The 19488-nt window shown below is 29.0% G+C and overlaps 2 protein-coding genes across 2 annotated transcripts; one reads left to right on the top strand and one right to left on the bottom strand.

Moving 5' to 3' along the window:
• Positions 1-7444: 7444 nt before the first annotated feature.
• LOC113385840 (RNA-binding protein 14-like) lies at positions 7445-9076 on the top strand. The gene is made up of 2 exons (XM_026623670.1): positions 7445-7807; positions 8225-9076. The coding sequence occupies exons 1-2, from the start codon at positions 7445-7447 to the stop codon at positions 9074-9076; spliced, it is 1215 nt and encodes a 404-aa protein (XP_026479455.1).
• Positions 9077-11019: 1943 nt separating this feature from the next.
• On the bottom strand, positions 11020-11966 carry LOC113385842 (cuticle protein 16.5-like). Its single transcript, XM_026623671.1, has one exon. The coding sequence runs from the start codon at positions 11964-11966 to the stop codon at positions 11193-11195; it is 774 nt and encodes a 257-aa protein (XP_026479456.1). The 3' UTR covers positions 11020-11192.
• Between the last annotated feature and the right edge of the window lie 7522 nt (positions 11967-19488).

The following is a 19488-nucleotide window of genomic DNA, read 5'->3' on the forward strand; positions in this document are numbered from 1 at the left end:
AATGTAGATTATTATTAGATGTATAAAATATTTTATAATAAATATATACTCGATCATATGTAATGATACATGAAAATATTCATTTTATGAAAATAATTACCATTAAATTTCAGGCAATATTAATTAATAAAATATATATTAACACTTTGTAAATCGATAAAAAAATTGCAAAAAAACTTAAATTGATTTTGTATATTTATAGTCAAGTGTAGTAATCGTTATATTTATTACGTTTTCAACACACTTATTTAACATACTTAATTGATTATTATTCTAATAATAATTAGATGACAATAATTTAAAATAATAATTAAATCATAAAATCATAATGATAACAGTTTACAAAGTGGTTTTCAATCAAAATGGTAGACACGAGTCAAACATTATTTATTCGTTTTTATTGTATACTATGGATCCATTTAAAAAAAAACTGAAACCTTTTTTTTCCTCTTCGTTTCCCGCTTATAATTTTTATTCAGCTCAAATCTGTAGAAATTTATATCAGCTATTATGAGATAAATTAAATTACTTTGGGTATAATCAATATTCATTGTAAAATCATTTTTGCCGAGAAAAACATAATAGAAAATAGTAAGGTTCTCTTAAAAATTAACTGTTTATCAAAACTTCAATTGAAAAACATAGAGAACAAGATACATTAATAAACGTATATACCGAAACGTTTTTATATTTTATTTGCATATAAGCAATTATTATAATATTCACGTTGTTCTTAGAATTATAAAAGTTGTTAATTTTTTCATTTAGAATTTAAAAGATGGAATTTGTAAAAATTGTTTCAGAAATTTTGTGGTTTTAAAAATACTGATAACAACACCTACACTATTTAAACTAAAACCTACACTATTTAAACAAAAAGGTAATTTCACAATAGCTATCATAAAACCATATAATCAAAAATACAACTAAAGCGAAATAATTTTGATTTACTTTATTCTCAGTATTGAATTACTCAAACGTTAATATAGAAATTGCTGATTATAGACAATTAGTATCAATACATGTGCGCGTGATTAATTTGAATAAATATTAATATGAAAAAATTAAAATCAATTGAGTAGAAAATACATAAATTCATGATAATTTATATATAAAAATATAATAAGATAATAATTATGGCGGCTTACAAAGAATAAATTCAAGTAAAGTAACAAGAAAATTTTTGTGATATATCACAAAAATTTGCTTGTTACTTTAAAAGACATATATGTTTTTTTTAAGTTGAATATATCATTTTAATTTTAAATTAAATAAACCAATAATAAATTGATTAATGCTAAAATTCTAGAGAAAAAAGCGACACAAATATTTTTTTTACAATTAATACAAAACAAACCTGTTTAAATTCTAGAAAAAAGTGTTGTGAAATATTAATATGTAGAAAAGCTCAAAAATGTCATTATTAGTTAGTATTAAATTCTTGCTTTTGTGTATATATATATATGTGTGTGTGTATGTGTGTGTGTGAGTTAACTTATATGTTTGTATCTATATGGATGTTTGTATATGTAAATTCAAGTTATGCAAATTCATTCGAGGAAAATTAATTTAAATTTGCTAAGTCAATGTAATATTGCAAAAAGTGAACAATTGATTTCAATACCAGTAATTTTATTGTATTAAAAATTATGAACACGCATTAGTAGAGAATAGATTTCGCAAATTAGAATTCTCGTTATAAGTCGAAAAATGCTTGTGTTAACAAAATCGTATAATCAAATATATACGTCGACGATGCATCGAATCAATCACAGTGCATTCCGTCCAGTGGTCTCTCGCGGATCACCTTTAGTTATAGTTAGGAAAATTTAAAAAAATGCGTGCGTTAGTGTTATTAGCTTTGATCGGTACAGCCTTAGCAGTGCCCTTTAAAACTGAAAATGAAGAACCGAAATCAGATATTGTCACTCAAAAACTAGTTCCGGATTTAAAAGAAGACAAAGACCTAGTGAATGCTGTCAATTTATTAGAAGAGACTGAGAAAGAATTAGAAGATTCCGAAGTTGCTAAGAAATCGCCAACTACCGTCTGCGTCGAGGTTCAACCCAAAAACCCTTATGAAAAACCATACACAGTTTGCGAACCGGTTAACCACAGTCATGGTCCGGTTGTTCAACCGGCTTCAACCTATGGAGCTGGAGCTGGAGCAGGTGCTGGCACAGGTGCTGCAACTGGTTATAAGGCCACAGTATGTAATCGTGTTATAAATAATTTTTAATCTAATATTATATTTTTAATGCGCTTTATATCCATTTTTTCTTAAGTCAACATTGAAATTATGTCACATTAATCTCAATTGTCTCGTTACATGCGTTATATGCACTTTAACAAAATTAAATATTTAAATATATGTTATTATTACTAAATTGCTTTGGATTTGAAAATAGTTGTTATCAATTCTAATCATTTGTATTAAATAAAAAAATATTATACAATTAATTGAGTCACGTTATTGGGAAGGTATTTGGTCATTGCATAATTTAAATTTCTATTTGCAAGTGTTTTGTTTTATATGTTACATATGTGTATATACTTGTATATAGGTATATAAACAATTAGTTATTAATTGTGTCTTTTTTAAATAGGGTGCTGGATATCAAGCTCCAGCCGGCAGTGGAGCCTTCAAAGGCCCTGTATCTGCGGCTTATCAACAAGGCGTAGGAGGTTCTGGTTATGCTGGACCCCAACAGGTTCAAGGTAACCAATACGGAGCCAACGTCCCAGTCCCTCATTCTCAGTACGGTCCTGGTGTAGCCGCCCAATCATCAGGAAGTCAATACGGCGCACCAGGAGCTGGTTCACAATACGGTCCAGCATCGTCACAAACGGGTCATCAAAGTATTTCCACTGGTCAATACGGTGCAGCTGCTGGTCAATATGGATCTAGTGCTGCTTCCAGTCAATACGGTGTGCCTGCTGGTGCTCAGTATGGCGTTGGCCCTCATTCTGAAGACTTACATTTCCAATCCGCTCCTTATGGCCAAGCACCAGCTCATTTCTCGGCTCCATCACCATACGCACAAGGTTATGGACATTTTGGATCAGTAGGAGTTCACGCTGGACCTGCCCACTTTACATCAAGCGGTTATAGAGAAGCTGATGGTAACAATAATGCTGAAGATCAAACCAACACTGCTGAAGAAGCTTTAGGTAAATATACCTACATCATTTTTGGAAATGTTGGGTTTTTAAATAATAATTAGGTTATAAATTACTTTAGGATCTGTTCACAAAGTGTTGCACAAAAAGAAAGGCGGAACACATGGGGGCACTCACAACAGCGGTTACAGAACTGCTGAAGTGGCATATGGGTCAACGTCCGTTATACCAAGCTTCGTCGTAGCAAATCAAGTAGCTGCAGGGTATAGACTTTAGTTTTTTTATATAAAATATAATTCACGATGTAGATTTCTAATCTAATATCATTTCAGGTATAAACCAACTCAACATTATACCCAAGCATCAACCTATACGCAAGGTTCTGCAGCTTATTCCGTACCTGCTCCCGCAGCTTACTCTACTTTGCCAGCACCCGCCTATTCTTCATTAGCCTATCAAACTCCGGCATTACCAAGTTACTCAGTAGCATCAGCTGCCTATGGTGCAAGTGCAGCAGCTTTCCCCGCCGCTTCGGCTGCTTACTCAGTACCTTCTGCTGCTTATTCTCTTCCAGCTGCAACTTATGCAGCACCCGCTGCTGCTGCCTATCCCGCAATTCAAACTTTACCCGCTCTACCAAGTTATTCTATAGCTAGTGCTCCAGCAGCTTATCAAGCCGCTGCCGTCCAATCTCAAGCTTATACCGCACCAGTTCAAGCCCAAGCTTATTCAGCTCCTGCCGCTGTTCAACCCAGTTCGGCTGCTTATACCCAAGTAGCACCAGCCCCATCCCCTGTAGTATCTCCTGTTTACTCTCAACCCCAAACATATACCACTTACACAGCACAACCTCCATGCCCAACTAATTATTTATTCTCCTGTGCTCCAAGCATAAGACCTGTCCCTTGTTCGCAGTCTTTCCAACCGCAAACTGTACAAGTGACACCACTCGCCCAGCCACAAGGAACTGTTCAGGTTCTACCACAAGCTACTGGTTTAGCGACATATCAACCGACATATGGCCCAGGAAAAGTTTCTATTTATAGGGATGCCGAAGAAGGTCAAACGAATCAACCAGAAACCAATCAAACAAAGGAAAGGTAATATGTATTGTATATTATTATTATTAAAAAATATAGCAAATTGTTGCTTTCAAAAATTAAAATCAAATTTAATGAACTTATCATCATCTTACCAAATAAATAATACAAATAAATGATAATTTTTTATTATGGGCATTATAAGCTATATTTTATCACAGATCAAATCCAGAAGGGCTTCCAGTTCAACCTAAATCCACACTAAGCAATATCGAACAGATCAAGCAGGATCAAATGGCAATGGATACCATAGCAAGAATGAATGAACTGGCTTCTCAAAATCAAAAGGGACAGAAAAAATTGACAGATGAACAGAACTCTGGTAGTAATAACGGTAATAATAACACTGAGGATAAAAAAGTAGGCTCAGAAGCCACTTCCGCGGATGGACAAGGTATTACCAAATCAAGGTATCTATGACTGCACACTGTCTTTGCTTAAATTTCATATTTCAGCTCGGGATGATAAAGCGATAATATCGGTATGATAAACTATATATACTCTAATCTTGCTTTAGTGAACTTAGTAAAAAAACATTTTTATTGTTAAATATTTTTTTATTGTTATTTATTTACATTTTTATTATTAAACATTCTGTAGCAAAATAGTTTTGATTTCTTTTTATTTTCTTTATATTTTATAGTTTCACAAAAACTCTCATATTATATTTCTATATAAGCTTATGCACCATTCCAAGCAAACTATTCACAAAACCTTGTTTTCGCTTTTTTCTTTTGCAATCAGCACGAAATTGAAAAAGTACGGTTTTAATTTTACCAAAAATTAACCTAATTATTATATTTTTCAGCTCATAAACACTCCAAACACATGAATTACGCACCAATAAGAGCACAAATGTGGCAATTCTAAACAAGAATAAATCTTCAAAAAATTGATTACTGGATATATAGAACGAAGAATGACGAAACGCAATATGGATATTATGTTTAATTTATTTATAGTATTTATGTATTTATATATAGCTTATTTATATATTAAATCGAAGTGTACGTATCCAAAATTAAAAAAATAAATAATAATTAACAAGAGTATTTTTATTATTTAACTTTGTTCGCAAATTGATTACCATTAATAATATAATTCAAATCAAATTTTTAAAATATATCTATTAATTTCTGCATATTATTCCAAATATAAAATTTCGTAGAAATACATGGATTTTAAGAAATGATGCATACCGTATTTATCATTTTAATGATCTTGTTAAGTAAAAATCTTATAAATGCTGTTGTAAAAAAATGAAACATAGATGTATTTACTATTAAAATATACAGAAATTTTCTATGATCTGGCGATACAGAAAATATATATTTCATTATCAAAAAATTAAACAAAAAAACTAATGATGAATATAAATGTAATATTTTGTTCAATTTAATAAACGCGAATTGAGGAATATGATTTTCAACTAGAAATATCATGGTTTTAACAGAAAAGTCGCAACTTTCTAAATATTTAATTGCTCATTATTCAATAAATAATAAATAAGAATTCCCACATAAAAAATATAAGACAGATTTTCAAAAAAGTAATAATAATATTTGACAAAGTTAATATATTAAAAATAAACTGTGTAAAAATAAATTGTGTTTTCGAAGAGTTCATTATTATTAAGACTATCATTTTCACAACTGTTCTGATATTTGAAAATATTTAAATAAATACATGCTATTACAATATAGTGATATATAAAAGAAAATTATATATTATTTTTATTATTATTATTATTATCTTAAATAAATTTACTATTCACAAAAAATTATTTGAAAATTGATTTTTTATTTCAGAAAATAAATAATTAAGTAGAAATGACCATAAAAACATGATCAGTTGCACAACAAATTATAAAAAATCGCAATGAAAAATATATAAACTTTAAAATGAGCACTTCTGAGTTTTCTTGAGTGAAATGAGTTTTCTTACATTTATATCCTTTATAAATATTTCTCGATAATAACAATCTTACTACTCGTTATAAATATTATTTTAAAAGAAATTAATTTATTGTTATATTTTATCTTCGATATTATATAAAATCTTTGAACTTTTTATCGATACTCGATAAACAGTTCACTAATTTTTTAAAATTATGATTAGATAAGCTTACGAATTAATCAAAGTTCTATTTGTATCACATTTTTAAATTACTTTACTAATGTTGGTAATTAATTTTGTCAAACTTTCATTAAATAAAAATAATATCTCACAAATGTCAATCTTTGAAATTTTATAATAAAATTATTACAGAATACATTTAAATGTCAGTTTTAACTTCCGAGGACTTTTATTTAAACATAAATAATTCTGCTTATTAGTAAAAGTTGATCCAATTTATTATTTTAATAAATTATCTTGATCAAAGATATTTAATTAAAATTAAATATTGTATAGTAATTAGATTTTATTATTATCATTAAAAAATCTTTTATTTGTGGTTGAAAATAAAAATATGCCTTCCTTCTGAAGTTTCGCGAAATTTCATTTTCCAGAAATTATTAAGTGTAACAAAAGATTTATAGATCACAAAAGTATTTGAACAACTTACAAAACTTACAAAAAACTTTCGTAGTAACGGTACAAAATTATTATTTCTTTGCCTACTGCAATTATAAATAATTACAGAAATTTATTTCATACTTTATTAAAGCTTTCGTAAAAGTGTAAAAAAAAATTAAAATGACAGTTGTGCTACACCAATACTAAAAATATAATTTTTTACAGAAAATACGTCTTCGTACAATATTCAAGATGAGTACATATTTTGCGCAGAAAAAAAATATCAATAATAATTAAAATAAATTATGAATAAATAGTGTCAATTTTTACATAATATATGTTCTGAAAATTAATTCGAGTGAATATTTGATAAATGTATTATATGTATATAAAAGTTTTTTATAATTAAGCACGCATAAGTTTATTTCTTGTACCGAGCATAAGAATTTGGATACAACTATGTATTTGAATAATTATGAAGAATCAGCAATGATTGGAAACTAATCAGCGCGTGTCTAAATCTGCCTACTTAGAATTTCGTAATACAATCAATAAGTTCAATCACATTAATGTACAATATATGTACTCATACATTGAACTTTTTCTGAAAACCGCTGATCTAAACAATGAAGCCTTTGCTTTATATATTTGAAAAATGCAGCGAATTTTATCAGTGCGGAATTGAGTGACCATCAAGCAACAACAAAATGCGACCCTTTATCGCTTTGTGTTTAGTATTGAGCATTTTGAGCTCGGCGATAGCTTCGCCTGTTTCATCGGAAGATTCAAAAGAAGTTACAAAACAAGATTCAACGGAATCAACAACTGATCATGAAGGCGCTAAGGCAGAAAATTCAGTGGCTAAAGTAGACGAAGAACAAGAAAACTCTGGTGAAGATTCTGATAGAGCTAAAAAGGCAGCTTACGGTGCATTTCAATCTTTTGCTCCAGCGGCATCTAATAAATACGGCCCTGTAAGAGGGCAAGCTTCGTACACGGCTTCAGGTCCATCTTATTCTGGTCTTGCAGGAGGTTATTCAAGCCACGGTGGAGGTTATGGAGGTCCCGCTGCAGCTCCAGCTGTAGCACCAGCCTATCATGCCGCCCCTCAAGCTGGATCTTACGCCGCACCACCTGCACCATCTGGAACTTACCACGGTGCTGCCAGTGGATCATATGGAGCTAAACCACAATATCCAGCACCCGTCCATGGCTACTCTGGAACTGCTCAGCAAGCTTATGCCGCTCCTGCGCCAGCTTCATACGCTGCTCCCGCTTCTTCGGCTGGGTATTCTGCTCCCGCTTCTTCTGCCGGATACTCTGCTCCTGCTTCTTCCGCTGGATACTCTGCTCCAGCTGCCGCAGGCTCCTATTCTAGTCCAGTTGCTGCAGGTTCTGGTTATTCCGCTCCAGCTAGCGCTTCTTCATACTCTGCACCAGCGTCCTCAAATGGATATGCTTCGAAACGACCGCAATATACACAACAGGCTGCGCCAGCACAATCCTATTCTGCCCCGGCACCTGCATACTCCGCCCCAGCAGCTTCGTACCCAGCACCGGCTCCAGGATACTCCGCTGCTGCTCCTGCATATTCTGGTCCTGCTCCTACTTATTCCGCATCTGGATCAGCTTACTCTGCTCCTGCAGCACCCGTCGCCGTACATCAATCATATGGAAAACCGGTTACTTACTCTGCACCAAGCGCCCCAACATTCCATTTGCAAGTCCCAACACAATATTCAGCAGGACCAGTAAAGGCATACAAGGAAGCTGAAAATGAAAATCAAGAAAATGTTGAAGCCTCTGATAGCAAAACTAAGGAAGGTGCACGTACGATCGATTTAGATGATATGGACAATATTGACATCAACTTGGGAGCTTCTAGAACTTTATTATTGAAAAAGAAAAAGTTGTTTGGAAACAACCAACAACAAGGTTACGGTTACTCTAGTGGCTCATCCTACGGACATGGAGGACACTCTTCTTCATATGGTCACGGAGGTTCCCACCTCAGCTATGGAAGATCCGCAGGCGGCGCTTCCTATGGAGCTCCTGCTGTCGCAACTAAAGCACAACCGCAAGTGACATATACAACATATGCCGCTCAACCACCATGCCCAACAAACTATCTGTTTGGTTGCCAACCACACGTTAGACCTGTTCCATGCTCCCAGAGTTTTGTGCCACCACAAGTGCAATTGACACCTTATCAACCTCAACCACAAGTTGTATATCAACAACCTCAACCTCAAGTGGTTTACCAAGCTCCTGCCAAGAAAACTGTTGCTAGTGGATACGCATTCAGAGCCGCAGATGGTGAAAACGATACCGAGGAATAAATATCTTATAGGTAAATCTTCAAATAATATCATGATTACTATAAATTAAGTAATGCAAGTAAAATTTTATAATATTATTATTATATTCAAATTATTGTTTTCAGATACAACGTTGGAAAAAAGATGAATAAACTACCACTAGAATATTTTTAGTATGTAGTTTTATATAGATGTGTATATAATGATATATAATTAATGTAATTATATTTATGTATTTATTATGTATTTTTCCCCCAAAAATATACCCAAAAGTCCCATTCGTTCATAGAATAAAATAAATTATTTATTATAAACATTCTGTTTTATTCTTATCTATATATCCTATCGATATGAAATTGAATGATATCCTATCGATATATAGGTATTTAATTAATTAGAATTAAGATAAGTAATTAATTATTTTTGTAGAGTTTATAATTTATTTATTAAAAGTATGTATACTTATGTCCATTATTTTTGCTTTTGATCCCAAAATGATTTAATTACTAAGTAAAAAATAATCACTTTCTAATATAATATATAATGAATTATCATCATTTCAATATCTTAAAAACAAATATTAACAATTTTTGCAATTTTAATAACTTATGCTGAAGAAAGTTATTAAAATGTTCATTCAAAGACAACATTGAATTTATATAAATGTTGGTGAAATTTAAAAAAAATGATAAAAAAAACTATATCGATAATATTAAATAAGATTATATAAAAATTTTCCGAACATCTATTATTACATGAATATTTATTTATTCTTTGATATACGATTGTATATAATTGTTTACGATTTTAAATATATTAAACATTTATAAAATCATAAGTTTTTCGATAATTAGGTAATTATAATAGTTTCTTAATTAATATAAATTTATAAATATTCTAAAATATGAAAAAAATTGAAAATTAGAAAATTAAAAAAGAGAAATTAACGCAAAAACTTTTGTGAGAGTATTTAAAAATTTTGAAATGATTTTTAAATTCTAAAATAATTTATTATTTTTAAAATAATATCAAAAGATTTTGAAAGAGTTATATGAATGCTTTTATCAAAGTAAAAGTTAAGATAGGTATAGTGAATCTTTAGAACTTGATTACGTAATTAATCTCGAACAAATGATCTCTGTCTTATTAAATCAAAATTATAACGTTTTTAGAACATTTTCAAAGTTTAAATTAAAATCCTTGTCAATAATATCCTTGTGCATTATCATTACAAAATAAAGTTGCTAAGAAAATTGTTTCCAAGTGAAAGGGGCATCAGGTACTGCATCGCTAAACATATTAATTTGTAAAAAAAGGTTTAAATTAGAATATGAAAATGCAAAATATAGTTAAAAATAAATATAATACATTTTAATAAATATTTAACACGTCGTTTAATAGAATATAAAAATTATGTGGACAAGAAATACTTGCGAGGACCATTAATACAAGAAAAAATCTATGCACATTATTCTAATATAAATCAATTTTTTTTTTAATTTATGTATGCGTATGTAATATGTATATATTTTAAATTCATATTAGACAGTTTAAAGGGTTGTTTCGATTTCTGACAAAATAAAAATTTGCAGAAACGAAGAGAGATACGCATGAAGGTCAATATAATTGAAATTTTAAAGTTACAAATTACTATTTACTATATGAAACAAAAAATAATTAAATATCGTTCGATTAACCTGTGAATACAAATTAAAATAAGTTTTATCCTGAAATGAAATTTTAAAAAAAATTGTTTTGGTCACTATTGTAAATTATTTTGTATAAATCATATACTTGAAGAAGTAAAACACAGATGTAATATTATTCAACATTTTTATTGTATTTTTTGGTATAAAAGTGAAATAAATAAAAAATGATAGAAAATGAAAATAAATATTAGTAAATAAATAACTGAAGTGTTAATTTCTTGTTAGAATTATCATTCACTAGCCAGGTCTTCGTCGTCTTTTCAACCTAAAAACCTCGATCAATAATTGATACAAAAATCAATCGCTAAAAATAATCTTTGAAAATAAAATCTTATTGAAAATAAGATTTTATTTTACAAATATTTCTTTGCGATAGATTTTACCACTTGCTATTTGTTTCGAGATTTTTCTATCTTGGCGCTTCCATTTTAGTTCATGTTCTTGATCATGTCTTCCCTCTCTTCATCGGCAGCCCTGTAACCACCAGCGGGTTTCTTGTAAACGGCTGGAGCTTGGGGAGCGACGTATGGTGTCAATTGCACTTGTGGTGGTTGGAAAGCTTGGCTGCATGGAACTGGAGCAACACTAGGTTGGCAACCGAACAAGTAGTTGGTAGGGCAAGGAGGTTGAGCGGTGTAGGTGGTGTAGGTCACTTGAGGTGCAGGAGCGGCATAAGCGGGAGCAGGAGCAGCATAAGATGGAGCAGGGGCGGCGTATGCGGCAGCGGGAGCGGCGTAGGCAGCAGCTGGGGCAGCGGCTTGGTATGAAACAACTTGGGCAGCTGGGGCTGGTTGGTAAACGGCGGCGGGAGCAGCGGCAGGAGCTTGGTAAGCGGCTGAAGCAGCAGGAGCAGAGTAGGATGCAACTTGGTAGCTAGCAGGGGCTGGTTGGTAAGCGACAGGGGCTTGGTAAGAAGCTGGAGCAGGAGCTTGATAGGATTGCACTGGAGCTGCTACTGAGTAACTCTTAGGTACATAGCTCTTTGGAACTTGGTATAAGCTCTTCTTGCCCCTTAAAGAATCTTCCAGTTCATCTTGTCTTTCTTCTAAGGCATTGACAGCTTCGGCCAAGTTATTTTCGTTTTCAATCAAATTTTGTTGCACTACATCCAATTTAGGTTCATCAACTTCAGATTTGAATGGAACGGCCAACACTGCTTGGAAGACGCAGGCGACTGCTAGAACCTTAACGACGGCTTGCATTTTGATAGTTTTTTTAAATAACTTGGGAAGTTGTTTCCAAGAATACTCGAAGTGAACTGTGATTTTTCGAATCAAATGCAGGTGTTTATAAACGATTTTCGATTGAAGTGCTGTCAGCAAAAATCATACGATGCGCGTGCGAAGTTGCAACATAGTCGCGACGCGATGCACACATGTTTTTTATTTTACGTATGCGCGTAACAAAATGTTTTACATTACATAAAATGTTTTACATATGCTTAATAATACATATTATTGTAAATTTTGCAAAAATGTATTATTTTGCAACAAATATTTTACAGTCTGTTATATGAACAATTCAATGATGCAGACCCGGTCTATGAACTTAGGAAATTTACTGAGTAATACAAAACCAACCAATTTAGAATACTTCAACAAAATAACCATAATATAATGAAAGATATTGATTTATAAAACAAGAATAGTATTTATCTCATATTAACCGAATATTGTAAAATATATTACGTCTGAAGTGACTTGAATTCAAATTGTACTCAAAATGTAATGCTGCAAAACTGATCTACAAACTTTGGATGTTTAATATGTGCTTGAAAAGATTTAAAAGAGAAATGCTCTAAGAGAAACGCATTTTATAAATGGCTATGAAATTTAGATTAAAAAATTTTAATAATTGGCATAAATGTGAGTAATACTTTAGCCGTTAAGTACAATTATTGAAAATTTGCGTAACTGCTTTAAAATAACTTCACATTAATTTTAAGCAGCAAATAATCCATACAAAACTTTTGTGTGTTGTTGGATAATAGATAAAGTTAGTAAATACATTTTGATATCGTATGGTATTAAAATAATAATATAACTATTCCAGATTATATACTAAGATAATGCACTGACCAATAAACGCAAATTTTAAGTATGAGGAGCATAAAATTATTTAATAGCTATTAGAATATTATTTTGAGAAAATTACCTCTCCCGAAATATCTCCACATATATTAAGCAATATATGTCATATTATTAATATATTCTAAAACTCAATAATTACGCAAATTATATAATTATGCTACAACAGTCGTTCGAAACCTTACCTTGCAAACTTATTTCCCATCTTGTTTAAATTTTCATATTTTGTTACCTCCTCAAAATAAATTTAAAATGTATTAACAGAAAAATACAAAAACGCCAACAGTAAAATCACACACAAATATTGAAAAATTTCGGATGAATTTAACTACATGAAAATACTTTCAAAAATTTTAATTAATTTTGATTTTGTATTATGTTTTCACATATTTTTTTCATGGTAGGTCGTTATTTAATTAATTTCACATGTTTGACAGATTTTTTTTACGGGATTAATTTTTAAATTTTTTGACAGTAGCCATGAGAAAATTTCATATGAAATACTGAGTTATGTTTGTCAACGTCAAAAATGAAATATGAGATAAATACAAATAGGATTAGTTAGTTTAACTTGTGGTATTGATGAAAAATTTGAATATGTAGCACCCTAGTAGAAAGATCATGATAAAATTCAAAACTAAAAATAGAAAATAAATCAAATATAAAAATAGAAATCAAATCTTCAATTCCAAATAATAATCAAACAAAAAGCTCTTGAACACCGACTTTATATGATCAAACTTGTCTATTTAAGTGTTATTTTTAGAAGAATTTATTAAAATCAATATAGAGATTGAAAATTTTATTCTGAAAACTGGTCGAGAAATTAATATGTATATACATTAAATTTGTTTAAAAGTAAGTAAAATAATATGTATTGGGGTATGTATGTTTTCATATTGCCAAAGATATTACTTATAAATCAAAGTGAACGAATAAACACCACTAATGTCAATCAATTATTTTTTTGTTTATTATATATGAGAATATAATATTTTTATAATTATTTGTGAAAAAATCATTAAATCACATCGATTCTAATAAAATGGATAATGTATAAGTATTTCTTGGCCACATTCATACAAAACTGTGATTGAAAGAAATCCAACGCTTAATCAGACTTTATATATATATATATATATATGAATAAATGGTAAAATTTCTAGGAAAAATTATTGTAGAAATATTATTTTTACAAATTGTATTTTATTTTAATAAATAGGGTTTTTTCATGGATCTATCGTAAAAAGCAACATAAAGTTTCAGATTCAATAACAAGATATATATTGTAAGTAATAGAAAAATACGAAAGATTTTTCGATTAATCGTATGTAAAAACAGTATTTCAGTATGTTCTCGCGTGCAAACTATCATTTAACTTACTTTTATCCCAGCTAACTGGTAAATTATCAGAATTATTGCTAACTATAAGTATATATTATAGAACCATGCATAATCTTTATGATAAAATTCTTTGTACAAAGTACCAGGATTCGTTCTGTGTACCTCTTTCATTTTTTTCAAATTTTCATAATATTTATTAAATGGTGGAAGATATGAAAGCCTGATTAGCTTTTTTGAACTATTATATCATATATCCATAAATAAGTCTTAGAGATGTAAACAAAAACAATATGATTTCTCTGGAAACGTACAATTGCTGAATTTTTACTTATTGGTTGTATTGCGCATTGAGTACTAAAGATAAGACTGAAGATACAATCGTTAATGACATGATTAAAAAACAACTTTTAAAGACATTGATTAAATTTACTTATTTATAATTAATTTCAATTTTTTATCTTAGTGTCAACAATATTTATTTAAAAATTATGATTCATTTCGCAAATAAAAGTTAAAAATGCTTGTTCAACACATATTGTACACTACTCACATCAAAAATTATTTTCTCCTAAAACGAATATATCTGTGTCCTTCACAGTTAATGATTCATGATATATTATGATAGAGTAAAATTGAAGTAAGTGTGAATCATAGTTATGCCAAGAAATCAAAAAATAAACAGAATCTCAAAACTATAAAGGTTTCAAACCAGAAAAAATACAAGCATTTATCTAAATTGAAGTTGGTTTGCTACATTCCTATTAGTTTATCCTTATAAGATTTAAACAAAATATAATGTAAATTGAGGAGCACAGAGGTTCAATTTGACTTTAAGCAATTATATTGTGAAAATCAAACCAATTGCATTCCAACAAATAATACATATCAAACAAATAACTATCTGACTATGTTCAGTAAGACTAATAATTGTAACTAACTAATAATAATTGTATAAATGTGTTTTTTGCTCTTTTTTTTAATTTGTTACCTGATTCTTTTTACCCCATAGACAGAGTAAATTGAGCAATGTTGTATGAACTAATATGGCAAAAAACATCGTTGTAAGAATTTAGGTGCCGACTGGTTATATGTCTTATCACCTCTACTTGCAAATATTGTTATGAAAAAGTTCTCAACTTTATTGGCTTTTTAGATATCGATGGTGAACCTTTTTACCTGCTGACTTCTAAGCACCGCTCTACCCTCTTAAATTGAAAAAACATTGGTAATTATATTAAAACTAACTTGCATTTTATACTAAATTATATTTTCTAGGTGAGATTAAAGATAATGTATGGAACGGAGCATATGAAGCATTTATATTTTTTTATTGATATCTTCACGACCAATAACATTGCCTACCATAGAACATGAAAAAAATTCAAAATCATCGCATAAAAAACAGCAAATAGTTTCCAAATTTCCAAAAGCAATTCTAAATTTTTAGCAAAAACGTTGACCCAAATTTCTCACTCAATTACTACTTCAAAAGAAATAAGTCGTTTCAACTCAAAGTAATCAACTCGATTTGATTTTAATTCATAGAAAAGGTGAAATTTGAGTTTGATAATAAATTTATATATAAAATATAATATGTATATACATATACATATATAAAGCCAAATCATTCGATATCTGATTAAAATATAATCAATATGATAAAACATTCGTATGTATCATCATTTACTAAAGTCCCGTATATTATAAATATAAGGCGCAAAACGTTCAAAATATCATTTTAAAAAAGAATTTACTACTAACTGCAAAAAAATGAAAAAAATGTTGGAAATGTGAAATGTGAACAACCAGTGCATATTTAATACTTATTAATATTAAGTGATTCTTGGATACTATAAATATTAAAATGGATAAATTTATTTTAATTTTTCTGTGTATGCTGTTTTCCTCGGGCTGGACTGGATTAGTTGTCTCAAATTTGACTGAAAAAACTAACAAGGTTCCTAACAATTCTAACAACCTGATGAAAATTGCACATAATTCAAATAATTCTTCGCATAGTAAAACAATGCATGAGCACTTGAACAATTTGAACATATCTTCACATCCAAGATTTTCTGAATTGATTTCTATAGAAAATCTGGATGAAGTGCATAATAAAAATTTGGATAATAAAAATGTGAATGCTAAGAAACGTGAACATAACAATCGTACAAAAAAACATAAAAAATCAGACAAATTCATCATGCCTAAAGTAAATAAAAAACGAAAGCATATGCCAAATTGCAAAAAAAATCCAAGCAGAGATTGCAAGTTCATACAATTATTGAAACGTCAACATAGAAAAAATACAAAAAATGACACGAGAATATCAAAAAATAATAAAAGAGAAAGTACTGAAACTAAATCAAGACATAGAGATACAAAGCATCGCAAATCTAGAAACCATCACAATAAAAAGGTGGAGAACAAATTCAATAAGGTCGAACAATTTGAAAATATTAATGATTCTATGCAAGCAATTGAAGGTAAATCGCCTAATAATATCAAATATGATAGCCGTGCCGAATTTCTTCGAATAGACAAAAAATTAAATGACTATAGAGTATTAGCTCCTTTCATATTCTCAGGATTCTGGGAACCACCATGTCCAAAAGGAGAAAAACCAGATAGAGCTGGCATTTGCAGGCCAATTTGGTGAAAAAATGCCCATTTAATTGCTATATACATGTATAATTACTCTCTAGCTTAGGACATTCTAATATCAAGTGAAGAAAACCTCAATAAGCCCATTTTCAAAAATAATATATTTCAATTCGAAGTACGATAAAACAAACAAATAGGTCTAACAAATAAGTCTTAACAAATCTGTGATTTGTTTAAATTTTTTCAAAAGTTTGATTAAATCATCATCAATTGTAAATAGTAAACTTTAAACTAAAATGTAACTAGAACATTTCTTCAATTTGCTGATTTTTTCTCAGATATGCTGAAACTATAAACCAAAAATCAAAATTTTAGTCAAATATGTTTTAAAAATCTTTATAGGTTTATGGAATTTTTCTATCGATATTTTGTATATATTTATCTAATTAATTTAAATCATATAGGTATAATTATTATTTAACAATTATATAATTCGATATTACATTAATATTGTATTTGTAGTCAATGTTGCTTATGATATTAATAAAATATAAAATATGTATCGCATTGTTCGTAATTACTGCCTAATATTTTATATTGTATATATTTTGAATTATTACGTAATATGAATGTATGTTCTATTTACGCACATACTCTAAACAATGGCAAAATCTAATTTAAGCAAAAATTTTGTCCTACTAAAATCATATCGACATACATTATTTGACCTATCATAAAAATTAATTTTTAAAGCAATTAGTTCTCGTACAAAGGTAAACAAGTTACAAAAAACTAGAAAGTAATTTTTATTCATCTTTAGTTTCCAATATCCTCTATTAATTTTGACATACTTTGTGTATTTGGATACTATTTTTGAAATATTAAAAATTTGGTTTTGATTCACCATATGAATTTTTGTGACCAATTATTAAATTTATTCACATTGACTAACAATTTGCCATTTTTTTTTTAAGATTTGTTTTGGTTTCGTACCAATATTGAAAAATATGAAATCGCACTCTTACACAATTTAAATTAAATTTCGAAGGTATAATTTGTAAAACTGATAAATTTTCATTTCTTCTCTAAATTACCTTTCGATTGTAAATTTATAAACTAACACATTGTATGCTTTTACAGAATCACCGTCATATTATATATTATTAAAATTGAAATTTTGATGTTTTGATAAAAATTATGATATGTTATCAGAACAATTCGCGTCATGACAAGATAACAATAATTCACAATATCCATAAATTATCAGGTTCCACAGATGTTAAAGTTTCAAATTTCGTTCTTCAAAATAAATTAATGTAAAAGTTTAAAATAATTCCTAAAATGTTACCTTTGTGACTGTAAATACATACCATGTTAAGTTAATTCGGAAAATATTATTTTTAGAACACATTTTTAGCCTATAGTTCACAAATGAATAATTTGCATAACAGAAACTTATAAATAACATTTATATTATATTTTTAGTTATTGACTATGATTCACAATTTGAGAATAATAATGCTTGAACTATATACATGATTTGTGTACAATCACATATTATCATTAATTAATGCAATTCATTTTTTAATTTTACAATTGCATTATCGTTGTAGACGATAACACTCAAAAAATTCAATTGCTTGCAAATCTCAAGTCAAATATCGGTATTACCTATCAATAATTCAATTGATAAAAAGTCATATCAAAAGCATTAAAAATATGGAAAATCGAATAAACGACCAAAAATCATAATTTAAAAAAGAAAGAAAATGCGTTTATAATTTAAAGTAATTTTCACAAAACTAATTCACTGTCATTCTATAGTTTCTTGTCATTTTATTTTCAATAAAAATATTTAAATTATACCTGCGCATTAATATATTTAATTTTATTCTGATTTAGTCTAACAATAAGAGCAATTTTGTATACCAATTTCATACCTAACGAATATGAATTTAATATTTAATGGAACATAAAGTTGAATCAAATAATATTTTTAGTAATTAAATATAGATAAATTAAATATATATTGATATAAAAAAAGTTGTGATCAAAATAATCTCGTGTGAAATAAAAAAAATATAATGAAGTTGAAATTAATAAGTTTTTTTTAAGTGAGTGATGTTAAACTATTCTGATCGTTACTATTGTTTTATGCAGTAAAATTAGCTAATATTCAAAATTTTAATGGATTTTATTAGAATTTTGACCACTTATTTCAAAACTATAAACACAATCAAAACTAAACTAAATCATTTTTGTAATTAAGCCAAACATTTTTTGTCAACAATTAATTACAAAAAGACCTTCCAGATGATATTTACCATATGAACATATGATATCAATCGCACGTCCAAAACAGGATTTTTTGTTGCTATTTCTACTAATTCATAAGAAAGGGCTAAAATTACTTCACTATAAAATTTATGACAGATAAGTAATAATTAAATAATAATAAAAATTTACATATAGTCTAAAATATTATCTATTGCTACACGTTTCATTAAAATAGTGTTTGGCTAAATCTAATGATCTATTTTCATATACAGATCAATGCATTTCGTTGATTTCATATGTTGTTTTTGATAATCAATATATATTATATAAATATTTTTTTATTATTATTTTTGAACAGCAATCAGAACCTTTCGTCCTCTGAGCTGTTGGGCTGAAACTTCTCCTTACTTCG

Source organism: Ctenocephalides felis, unplaced genomic scaffold (assembly GCF_003426905.1).
Source record: "Ctenocephalides felis isolate EL2017-DRISC unplaced genomic scaffold, ASM342690v1 CF-g0.4_SCAFFOLD_03571, whole genome shotgun sequence".
In the NCBI taxonomy this organism is placed as follows: domain Eukaryota; kingdom Metazoa; phylum Arthropoda; class Insecta; order Siphonaptera; family Pulicidae; genus Ctenocephalides; species Ctenocephalides felis.